The sequence below is a fragment of the Melozone crissalis genome, unplaced genomic scaffold (genome assembly GCF_028551555.1).
Source record: "Melozone crissalis strain CALT ecotype California unplaced genomic scaffold, PUWL_Pcris_2 ptg000013l_1, whole genome shotgun sequence".
NCBI lineage: Eukaryota > Metazoa > Chordata > Aves > Passeriformes > Passerellidae > Melozone > Melozone crissalis.
Window position 1 is genome coordinate 2,816,270 of NW_026535791.1, and position 12,884 is coordinate 2,829,153.

Sequence of the window (12,884 nt, forward strand, 5' to 3'; positions counted from 1 at the left end):
CATGCCACACTGCCATCCCAGAATTCTTCTGTAGGCCAAATATCATGTGACTCCTTCTATATGATTGACAAGGCGAGGAAAGACTTGTAATGAAAGCTGAATGCTCATTAACCCAGTGATACAGCTGGAGAAAAGGATGACAAGCTTTTAAGCACACCAGACTTTCAGACTTGCTTCTCTTTCAGGACTGATAAGAGGATAATGGCACAAACAAGCACTGGTTTTTCCAGCTAGATCCTCTTGTCTTGCTCACATGCTTGTGTCATCACAGCTACCATAACACTACCATCGAAACCTTAGTCCTCTGAATGCTAAATAGCCATCTCCAGATGTCACAATGGTTTCTTTGAATAAATAGCATTAGTAAACTTTAAAATGCCCCAGAGTAAGTCTGTCCAAAGTGCCACTACATTTTATGAAAGTGCCCTGTATATAAACCAGGGACACCTGACATATAAAGTGGTATAAAAATACAAACTGACTCGGCTTCTAAGTATTTCCTGCCCTTTTAAACTTTGCACTTGTTCATTAATTTCAACAAATATTGAGGTGAGCCAGCTGCTGAGGTGAGAGTATTCAAATAAATCCCTCACAGATGTTTGTTAACCTCAGATAGGAGCTTTATTATCTACAAATCATTAATCAACCATTAACAAGTAAGTGTTATGGAGTCCCAGTATTAAGGTTCACTGCCAGAGAAGAATGATAGATTTCGCAGGCTGGCTGTGTCTATAATAACTAAGAGCAGAGACAGGTCTGAGGTAAAACATTTGGAGAAGATTAGAAAACATGAGAAGTCATTTTGTTGCTCTTCAGCTCTCCTTCAGAGAAAGCACTTCACCAGAGTTAAGCATTTACACAACAAACGGAGTGGAAAGATCAAACTCATCCATCAGTTTGGTGATGAAGAGGAATGTACTTTGCACAGCCAAACAAGGAAGTCAGGCACAGGTGAGAATTACTGCTCCTGTGAACAATAATAAACACCATCCAAACTGCCACCCTCTAAACTGAAAGACTCTGAAGCTACAAAATCGCCCCCTCTGACTTCAGAGTCCTCAGACTTCACCCAATACCTCTCACAAAGACCACAGACTTCTGTTGGAAACAACAGAAATAGTTTAATTGTTCCATGCCACACGCAGAGGACAGACATGACTGAGGCAGCATCCATCAGTTGTTGTGCAGATAAGCATGGCTTACTGTAGAACAAGGATATGCATTCCCCTCTTTGGTCCTCTCCACCACACAGCTTCTGCCAACTGGCCTTAGGAGAGAATCCTTTCACACACTAGATTTGGAAATAATTCTGATCTGGGCTATACAAGCAAGACACTTCAGAAAGCACAAAATTCTTAGGTGAAAATGTAGTGTGTATTACACTCGGTGTCTCTCCAGCTATTTCTGATTTCTGATACTTATGGAGTAGGCAATAAAGTAAATTTAAAAAGCAGAATTGAAGAAAAATGTTGCCTGAATACCAGCAGGTAAATGAATTTTGACTTTCCTATTTTGCAGATATTAATTAGATCAAAGACAGAAAACTTTCCAAAGCTCACGTACTGATTACTTAACACACCATAGAGTAGGAAAAAATATTCCTTACAAAGCCATACTTTTATTTCCCTCCATAACATTTCTTCATAAAGAGCAGTACACAGCTGGAAGCATTAACAGCCGACCAGATGGTTCACTTCTCGATGAACACGTTTTGTAAGTTTAAAGTCTAATGAACTAGAGTGCAGGGAGAAAAAAAGTTATGTATGCAGAGTGGTTCAAATGGCAGGTCAGGGCTGGGGCTGGACAGGGGACTGGCTCCACAGAAACTTCCACTTCTATAGCAGCTTTACATGGGAGGAGGGAGGGAGGAAGGATGGCCAGTTCTGGCAGAAGACAAAGGACAAAAAAGGCTGAATGCTTAACACCCACAAATTCAGCCCCACAAGCGCTAATACTGGACAGGGGAAGGCTGTGATCACCAGATCTTGGCCCACAGCATTGTCCTGAATCAGCAGGTGCTTCCAGAGCCCTGGAGAGCCTGTACCATGCAGCAGGCAATGACAGAAGAAACTTAGCTCAAATTAAATTGTGCAATTCTACAGTGAACAATCCTGAGCTACATCTGACACTGTGGAAGTGTCCAAGGCAGCAAGCACTCATCATCTTCTGCCCATGCCATCTCCACAGGATGCAATCACAGCCAGTCACAAACTGTTCAGAGCTGAGCAGCCCAAATGTCACATGCCAGGTTACAAACTGCAGAGCAGCCCTCCCCACCCAGACAGGTATAAACAGCTCAGTGGGGCAGCACAGGGGAAACCCCTTCTAGGAGACCACCAGGTGCCTGGGCTGCTTCTGTCACATCTTTCAGCAGCCTTTACAGCTGTGCAGCTACCGAGGAGCCCGAATTGTGTTCAACAACCTGATGCGGACAATAGTTCAAAAACATTTCAAGCTTTGGGCTGAGAAACTGCAAAACAACACAGCCAGCAAAAGTCACTGACTCACCTGGAGGCCGATCTAGATCTGCTGAGTGCTTTGACAAAGATCAAAGATGGTGCAGACTGACGTCTTTGGGCCAAACTCTTCATCTTCTGATTGGAAAGAGAAACAAAATGAAATCACAGGTGAGATTTGGAATAGTAACTGCACACATACAGACTGGGCACAGCCAGACTCCAATTTCAGGCCATGGGAAAAAGGCTGTTATTGCCCTCAGCAACCCTTGAAGGGGAAAATATCACAGGGAAATTCCCCCTGGAGGGGGAAATATGGTAAGAAAAGCAGGAGCATTACCAGAAAGCCATAGAAAAGCTAAAAATTAATGTCCATACACAGATACTTGAGGTACACTGCACACATGAAACAAACACCTAGAGCTGGTCCTCGACCACTTTTTTGTCCCATAGTAATTTATTGTACTTTAAATTTATCAAATATCCGGATGGTGCTTTAAATTTCAAATACTTCATACATTTCTGTGTCACATCTAACATCTACCATTATTTAAGGTTTGTATTCTACTTACCTGACATTAAACATTATATTAGGCTACCCCTTTTTAACAAATCTTTAGAGATGAGAGCATTTTCCTTCCCTACTACTCAATCTGGAGCATATCTTGCCCCTCAGCAGCCAACAATGACATTTTTTTCGTTGCTGATTATGCATGAGAAAAATAAAATGGGGAGAGACAGGACAGTTGTTAGCACAGAAGTAGAAAGAAAATGGGAAAAAGGAGACACTCAAAGACAGGGAACACCACAGGGAAAAAAAAGAAAGCACAAGGAAGAGATGAAAATGTCAGTAGCTAACAAGAGAGCATGGATTTCCAGTCAGTGAAGCTGAACACTACAATAAAAATCCTGAGCAAATAAATACCACAGTTTTCCCCAGAGGTAGAAATTTTCAAAAGCACCCACAAGAGACAAAAACATACATTTTCCTGAACGCACATGTGTTCACCACAATGCATTCAGTCTCCCTCCTGCAGCCAGAAGCAGGACTAGCAGAGTAGTCCTGGCCCTAACCCTGGAGGGCTGTCTTGAACCGGTTGTGCAGCCTGCTGCGAAGGTGCACGACCTCTCCTCTCACTGACCCTCCACCAGAAGGGTGACTGTTACCTTATTTAGCTCAAATACTTTTCAGAATAAACTGGGGAACAGAAGAACCAGGGTCAAACTCCTCCTGAGACCCTGACAGGAGAATGCAGTGGTACCTTACAGCACCACTGAGAGCCCACAAACAGGTGAACCTCTGACAGCCATGAAATCCCTGCTCTCAGCTAATCACAGAGCATGACTCTCTTCCTTCATACCAGAAATAACCTCTGACTACCAGGACAAATATGTCAGGACAGTGGGAACAACTGATTCTTCTGCCAATGTATGTGCTGGACGTTCGTTCTGTTTGGGCAGGTGCACAGTGTGCTCCCCTCAGAGAAACTCTGCATATTTTACTCACTTGTGACAAGTGCATTTATTTTACTCACTGCAGTCCATCTGTTATTGTGTCAGTTTTTTGGTTCTCTCTTTATTGATGTAGAGCACGCTTGTTTGTTTTGCCACTCAGTTACAGCTATTGTGCAGCAATTGTTATAAATTCAACTCTGTAATTTCAATTTGCCTTTAAAAATTATCTCCTTCTCCGTATTTTATCAAAAAATAACCTTCTCTTATAGAGAAGACTGATAAATTAAGTCTTGGAACATTTAGCTGCCTCCAATTGGACTATAACTGGATAATAAGAGATTACTAACAAAAGAAATGTCCATTTTTAATAGTTTTTAAAATAGATAAATAAGATAAATTGTTCTAGGGAATTAAATCTGTTTGTGTTACTGCTAGCTAATCTGACAAGCTGTTAGAGGTTTTAAAAGTAGCACACCTGCAAATACAAAGACAAAAAGAGATCTGTGTAACAATGCAGTGTAACATGCTACAGAAGACCAGCCACGTGTCACACAACAGGCAGATTTCAGAAGTTAATATAAAGCATCACCTCCCAGTGGGAAATTTACTGCAATTTACACATTACTGGCCAGGTGGCTTTTTGTGGGGGTAAAAACTGGAGCATCTCAGCTCCTGCAAATGCAGTGGAAGTTTGGTTACATTTTCAAGAGATCTTCAGGTCTGAAAAGAAAGCCACTGGGAAAAAAACTGCACTATTTTAAAATCTATGGCAATTACAGCATTATTTTTCATGCTTGGGTTAGCAGTGCTGAATAGCACCTGTGCCAGCGAGATTCTAGTCTTGACTCAAATGTCTGAAGACCAAAGCAAAGTCTAGACTACAGCAAATTTAGGAAGAGCTCCAATAACTGGCAGAGATTACCTTGGTTAGGGGGATCCCAGAGGTCTGTGACCCAGCCTCTCTGAACCTGATGACAGCAAGACCCATTCAAGCAGGCCGCCCTGGGACACCTCCAAGGATGAGATTCCACAGCCTCTCTGGGCAAACCCTTAGCACAGCTACTAAGCATATCTTAACAGAAAAAAAATAGCCTCAAAACATAAAAAGATCACTGATGAGAAAGGGAAAATTTTCACAGCACTCAAGTGAGTCAGGTCAGCTGTATGCAAATAAACACATTACACAGAGACATTGATTACAGACAGAAAGGGGTGTTTTATTTCTGTTTTGCTACGTACAGAGTTTGGGAAGAGAAAATAAGTGACCATTATGACAATTTGAATTGATTCACTTTGAGAAGGGAGAGGATAAATTCACTTTTCCTTAAGTTGGATCCAGTTGCCTACTATCCTCATTTATATTGCTTTTATTATGTGCAAGGATGGCAATGTGGAGAAGAGGAGATATATCCTGAACAGCTGTTGTGAGAGCAGATGTTTGGGAGGAAAAGGAGATGCACTGACCAATTATCTAAGCATGGGACACAGAGAAGCATTTCTCAACATGTGTCCCACATCATTACCTCCCATTTTTTCATCTAAATATTAGAAAGGTCAACACAGACAGAAATTCTCATACTTGCTGGCTGAGTCACGCCCATGTGAAATGTATCATAAAATCAGTATCTATGATGAATGTTTACAGTGTGCCAGATGCAAAGATGATAATCTTGTGTCAGTCAGGACAAACTAGAGTTACTTCTGTCTTCCTCACATCCAAAAGCTGGAGTTGCTGCCCCTTCCCCTCCGATTCAGGTTTAACTTCATACTTTCTGCATTTCTGGTTGTGGTTGTCTTCACTTCTTAACAGAAACAAAAAGGTTTTGCAATTTCAGTTGTTGGACTGGTGGTAGTATTTGGCCAGTTTCTCATGTGATATAAAAAAGTCATAGGCCTGTAGACTAGAGAAGAACGAATTTGCACCAGATATTGATCAGACCTACAATCTGACACGCTGTTTTGTAAACTGTGATGGTAGGCGGTTTATGAGCAGACCAGCCCACCATGCTGAAGACAGAAAAGTTGCAAAACATCACTGAAAATATGCTGTGCCTCCTCAGGAACCCCCTGGGTTACAGTAAAACTTGCACAAGTATCTCCCAAGTCATCAGCTTGGGGAAAAATCTATTCCTGGATGACAGTATTCAACTAATTTTGCTTCACAGTTGAAGCGGATGATGGCACTATTTGAAATTTATATAAATCAACATATTGCCGAGTTACAACATTGATTTCCACTGTGGAAAAGGTAACACATGGTAAGACCAAAAAATCTGGAACTGTTCCTGCACTTTACATGCATCACTTTACTATATCACGCTTCTAAAGAGAATGGCAGAGTGTGAATTAAATAAAGAATGTATGAAAAAAAATTAATGGTACTTACTATTTATTTTGTGATGTTAAGTAATGCATATAGAGTGTTTATAATATTTTCGAGTGTCTAGAGAAGTTAAAAATTATGCACTAAGTGGATACCCTGCTGCAGCTACTGGTGAGAGCAAGCAGGCTAAGCCAGGGGCAGTGTGCAGTGATTCCCCAGGAACACACTGCCCACATTGCCAGGTTGTGCTGCCTGACCCATGCCATGGTGAGACACATGCAGGAAGATTCCTCTCCCCAGCCTCTGACTCACACACCTGAGCTGTCTGCCCTGTGCTCCTTTTAGAGCTGACAGAGAGAAAAGGACAATTTAGGGCATGGCTCGTCTGAAGAAGTTTTTCTCCACTGACTGTAAAAGAAAAGCAAGGTGACCAAGAAAATAGAGTTAATCATCATCAATCCTCTCCTTGCTATCTGAGCAAAGGACAGGGAATAGAAAAACATGTATGCTCAGTAACTCAGGGAAGAACTGTCTTCTTGCAGTGGTTTGAGCTTAGGATGAGAAAATGTTACTTGATGTCTGTTTAAGAACAGACACACAAAACAGTTGAAAAATTTACTTAGTTCCTGAGTGACAGGTAAACACAGCAGAAATGCCTCCTCAGCGATGTGCAGATAACCTTGTTAAAGCCTCCCCAGACACTGAAGGATTTCAGGCTCCTGATTTACAGGCTCACTCCAGAAATGGGTCAAGGCTGGGACATCTGCCTGGGTCATTTAACTGGGTGACAGGGACAACCCTCAGATGTGCCAATGCCTCGAGCTGAGGATTGCTTTCAAGTGGCTAAGCTCTCCCTTTCACTGCTTTATTTTTCTAATGAAAGGAAGTCTGATTTTAACAAATCCCACTCTCTAAATGTATTTAAGTTAATAACTGCGAGGGATTTCACCCATGCAAACTCTGCTCTTGTTGTCTGAGCAACAAAACATATCTGTGGCACACACTCCTGGTTTAGCTAGATATCAACCAAAGCACTGACAGCAAATCCTTACCCGAAACTGTGGGGCAAGTTTCACCTAAATGCCCGAAAATCAGAAAAATCACAACAACCCTCAGCATATAGCAGTTAATTTTGCAGAATAACTGGGCATCACCCCTGTATCACTGGACCACTTATGAGAGGCAATAGATTATATTTTCCTACATACTAAAATCCAGTATTTGTTAGACTTACAGACTAGAGTTGTCAAAAAGTACCAAAAATAACAAGAATTCTTATACTTTGTTAAAGGAAGAAATGGACCTATGCTGACTTATAGCATTCTTGAGCCCTCAGGGGTGAGAAAAACAGGGTGAGAAGATGACTGCATTTGAACTGCTGGCTCAAGCAGCAGACATGTAGAGAGACCCATTTACCATGAAGGCAGAGCAGGTGACAAAACTATGTGCTTTTGTTTATGCTGGCAGAATACTTTTACTTACAAGGACCTTCCTAGAAAGAAAGCCATTTTTGGATGGATAATTTGGAGAAAACTATTGCAGGGACACAAGAGAAAAGAGCTACCAACACAGTGGAACCAAAAGCACATCCTCATGGAACAGCAGCTGCCAGAGAGCACAGCAAAGGCTGAAGGCTATCTCGGAGTAGAAAGAAAAATGGATAAAAGAAACCAGGAACAAAACATGTTTCACCATACTTCCCGAAGTATACAAATCTTTGGAAGCACTTATATGGATGTCTTCAAAAGATTCCACTCATCTACATCACAAGATGAAGATGTGAAAGATCAGGAAACACATCACAGAGGAGGGGAACATTGAGTATGCTTGTGGGTCCTGCAGTGAGTCAGGGCACTGCTCAGACCAGTGACTCTGTTTGTGATGGTCTTGCTGAAGCCCAAAGTTTCATTTCAAGCTTGCCACAAAGCATGAAGGCTAACACATGGATAAAATTCTGCCCCAGTTTCTGTATGTACAGACTTTCTCAGGAGCAGTTTAGAGATGACAGAGAGAGGAGATTCCCCCCACTCCACATCCACACTTCAAGCAACATTAAGTGAAGAGGCAATAATTTTTTATTTGTGGTTCTTGGGTGTTACATCCCACATGACCTATCATGCCCCTCTCTTTCCTAGTGCCACCAGGAGGGGCAAACAAAAAAACCAGGAATAGGAAACTCAAGAACTAGCACACATTGTTTTCTGCATAATTTTCAGGTTCTCTCATGGACAGAGAAATGAAGGATTGCTAACACTAGTTAGTAATTATATCAGCACCAGGAGGCACATCACCACAGGAAGTTACCACAAGCCAGCACACCCTACCAAGGTGATTTTAACCTAATGACCCACTTTGCAGGTGATTTCATTAAAGTAGGAGCTTTTTCAGTCCTCATCAGAGACAAAATAGCTCCAGGATATATCTGCAGGATGATAGGAATTGTTCATCACTTCACTAAATAGTGCCAGAAGTGTTTCTATGTGTCTGAAATTTCCAGCACTACCAGGTGTGATTTTAGAAACAACCCACCAGATCCTCAGCCAGGACAGAATCTTGCAGGAAGAAGAAATCCCTGCTTAAGGAGATTTATCTTAAAAAAGATAAATCTCTTGGCATGAGATCAAGGTATCATACAATATAATGGCAAATACATACTTGATTCATCTTTTCAGAGCAAAACAAGGGATGAAGATTATGAATTATTACTCTTCCAATGCCATTAATTTGCTTGAATTTGTCCATTTAATACACTGTTGAGGAACACTAGAACTCTCTTTTCCCTGCCAGTAAACTGTTGCTGGATTTGTGACCAGAATCACAAAGAAACACGTATTTACGGTGATGGAATTGCCAGATTTCAAGTCTCAAACCATAAATGCTACTTTGATTAGTATTCAAAATGGTTAATTTTTTGCACACTTTGTAGATGTAGATATTAATTGCTGAGCCTCCAAAACATTTTAAGAATTTACTTGAAATCTTCAAGGATGCAGCAAAAATCCTAGGACTGACTCCTTGAGCTACCAGATATTGTTCTGCATAAAATGTTCAGGGTTGGTTGGAATCTAGCCCCTCTGAGAAGAGAGAAGTGAAACACCAGGAAATTATAAATATGGTTAAATGATCCAGCTGCTACTGCTGACACAGTTACATTGGCATAAAAGATATCTCTGCTGCATGGTTTGTTTTGACAAATTTGTAGAAATAAGCTCTATCAGTATAATCACTTTTACTCATGCTACTGCAATCCACTTCAGTTACATCAATTTATTGGTATTGGTTTCTAAGCTAAACAGTCAATACAAAACTTCTCTGTAGGTCAATCACACATGGCGACTCCAGTGACTCCAGTAAGTCCAGTAAAGGAGGGAAACTAGCCCAGAATTTTCCAAAAGCATTAACTAAAACACTGCACTTCAATGTCACCTTTTAGCAGAGTGCTGTAAGCATTTAACAGAGAGAACCTCCCACAGACTGTGAGGTAGGTTAGCAGTGCAAATTATTTTGCATGCCAAGAATAGGCACAGAAACGTTTCCAGGATATTAGTCTAAATGGTCACATAAAATACACAAAAAAAGCCCTAGACATTTTCTGTCCTGGTTCTGTGGGGTGATCAAGCACGTGGTCCTTCAGCTTGGTTTTGACAGCCAAGTGGAAGATGAAGTAGGAGTTCAGAAACCACAGAACAATGCAGCAAATCTCAGCTAATTTGAGCAAACATAGTCACCATAATAAAAAGGGAGAAAGATTCAGTGGTCGCCTAGCATCACATATTTAGGGGTAGCTTTTGCCAGAAAGCAAAACAGTGTTGTTAAATACATATTTGCAACAAAATTGTTTAATTGACGTATTGTGTCACCAGCATCAAAACTGATTTCTTGCCAACACATTCTTCCATTTCACTGTATGCAACCAATACAAACAAGGTAAGATCCCTGTTACCAAAAAAGATTTTCTGTGTTGTGAAAAAATGATGCTTTGGCACTGAGTAGAAGACAACAAAGGACCCAAATAGTAAAAGAAATATTTGAACTGTCACTGAGATTCAGCTTCAGGCAAAATTAGGAATACTCCCTTCCTGTACACGGTAAAGGTAGGAATCTTCTTCCCCAGAGAGACACAAAGAGGTGACATGCTAGCATCTCAAGGAAGCACCACAACTGTGGACAAGCAGCTGAGCTGCTGGCTGGATGTTGGTGGCTGCCTGTGCTGGTTGTGCACGGTGTACAAAGCTGCCTATGCTGCAGGGCCCAGCCAGGGTCTCAACCTGCTTCTCCACAGGAGGATCTCCATCTGTACCCCCGCTGCATGTGCCTCCAACGCTGAGGAATTCCAAAAGGGCTGCCAAGATCCGTAAAAAGTAATATCCCTGCTCTCTTGTCAGTGTTGGCAAAAACAAGGTCTGCATTCCTTCGATTGTGGGCTCTCTGGAGCAGGAATGGGAAACACAAGTGCTACCATTAATATTCGTCCTTAGAATGCTGAATAATGAAGTGGAACTTGCATGATAAAAGCGTTCATCTTCGCAGTACTCGAACATAACTTCTCATTTCAGGTGGGTGCCTAGCATCAGGGCTCTGCCAGGTTGCAAGGTACGAGGTGTTCTGTCTTCAGCAAAAAGGAAATAAATGTTTGATAAAAATCGAAGCTGCACATGCAGTCATCTGAAATTAGATCACAGCACTTGGAAAGGGTATCTTCTCCATCATTTTGCCCAGCTGGGCAGCAGAAGGTACTCCACCACCTTGTGTAGGTGTATCACATGCCCAGTTCAGAAACCAATCAGGTATTAACTGCAGTACTTAGAGTGTAGTAGAAATCTTGGCAAAACTCTCTCCAGGCAACCATTCCACCACTGACAGCAGCTGCCATAAGAAGAGGTCCCCAGGGCTGCAGTCAGGCTGGAGCACTATGTGGCTTGGTGGGACACAACCCATGGAAACACACAGCATCACCTCCCAGTCCAAAGAGACCCATCAGCACTGCTGTATCACAGCCAGCAAAATCCCAGGGACTGCTTAGCCACAGCGTTGGACACAAGCTCAGACTTTACTACCATCCTAAATTGTCACCAGGTGGACAGATTTACTAAGGGATACTGAAACCTGGCCAGTCATTCTAATCCTGCCAGCCTATTTGGCAGTCGTCTGAAGTGCACCTCTAAAGACAAGGCAGTGAATAGATTTAAATGTCATTGTGAAGCAAAATCTGCAAGGCAGCAAGGTATCAGCTCTACTTTGGATAGAAAAACATTTCAGCACTTGCTAAACCCAAGAGAAAAAGAGAATTCCTGTTCTATACAGCAGGAACAATCTGGTTATCACAGCTCGTTACAGCTAAGTAAAAGGCAGAAACAAGTGCTTGGCTGTATGCAGAAGAGAGCATTTTGCACTTGATTGTGTCAAATGCTGAAAAGCAATCTGAGACATCAAACAGATTTTACAACCAGTTTTGAAGACGGGATGAGATTCCTCTGCTATCAATTGTATACACCGTGCACAAGGTGCTTCTTCAGGGAGCTCCTTATATTCCTCTTGCACAAAGCACGTGCGAGAGCAGCCACCAAACATCCTCATCTCCACCAAACCTTCCCTCGCCCTCGCCAGGCACACATGCAGCAGATCCCTCCTCGATCCCCTGGATAACCGCTCTGCAGACCATTCTCCGGCTCCCTCTGATACCTACCGAGCAAAACCTCCAGAAATACATTCAGCAAAACGTCCCTTAGGTTTCCCCACTAAATCCATGTAGCAAACCCTTTTATCGGTCCCGCACATCCGTGCAGCAGCACCCTCCGCGCCAGCTCCCCGGGAGATCCCTGCAGCCAAGCCCCGTGCCCGCACCGCACAGCACCCGGCAAACCCTTCCGAGCTGCCCGGGACAGCTGAGCAGCGGCGCTCCGGACCTACCCCAGACACCCCGGAGCAGCCTCCCCGTGCTGCCGGGACCTGCGTGCAGCCACCCCCGAGATGCCCGGTTATCCACCCGTCAGCGGGCACCGCCGCACTCCCGGCTCCCCGGGGAGCTCGAACCCTTCCCGCCGACAGCCCCGGCTCCGCCGGCGGCTCCCCCGAGCCCGGTTCCGACGGCGGCGTGCAGGAGCCGGGGAGATGGCGCGGCGGAGCGCGCGGCGGGGCCGCGCTGACCGGCGGTGCCCGCCGCGGGAAGCTCCGGGACACGGGCGAGGACCGGGGGGCGCTTTCCCGTGCGGTCTCCGGGGGCGGCCTCACCTTCTTGCTGTCGGCGGCGGCGAAGCCCCTGCTCTCGCCGCTCACTGAGGACGAGCGGCCCGGGCCGAGGTGCTCCTGTTGCGGGGACATCACGTCCATACAGCCCCGCGCCGCCGCGCTCCCGCCGCGGGGACACCCGCGCCGCCGCCGCCCGCACCATGGACAGGGCGCGCCGCGCCACGCCCCCCGCGCGCGGGACACGCCCCCCGCGGGACACGCCCTCGCAGGCCACACCCCCTCCGCCGCGCCGGGCCCGCTCCGGGCAGGGGGGTCCCGCAGCGGCAGGGCGGCGGCGCGCATGCGCGGCCTCCGGGGGGCGCGGGGGGACGGGGATGGCGGTGGGCGGCGGTGCGCGCGCTCGCGTCTCGCGCCTGCGCGCGCCGCGGGGCCGGGGGCGCGCGGGGACGGCGGCGAGCCGG

The 12,884-nt window shown here is 44.7% G+C and overlaps 1 protein-coding gene across 1 annotated transcript in view; it reads right to left on the bottom strand.

Annotated features, from left to right (window-relative positions):
• ARHGAP20 (Rho GTPase activating protein 20) overlaps window positions 1-12,613 on the bottom strand; it is a 57,243-nt gene extending 44,630 nt beyond the window's left edge. The window contains exons 1-2 of the mRNA XM_054271412.1: window positions 12,466-12,613; window positions 2,509-2,594 (exon numbers count right to left, since the gene is read on the bottom strand). Of these exons, the coding sequence (XP_054127387.1) occupies window positions 2,509-2,594; window positions 12,466-12,564 (185 nt within the window). The 5' untranslated portion in view covers window positions 12,565-12,613. The remainder of the gene's footprint in view (window positions 1-2,508; window positions 2,595-12,465) is intronic.
• Window positions 12,614-12,884: the final 271 nt, after the last annotated feature.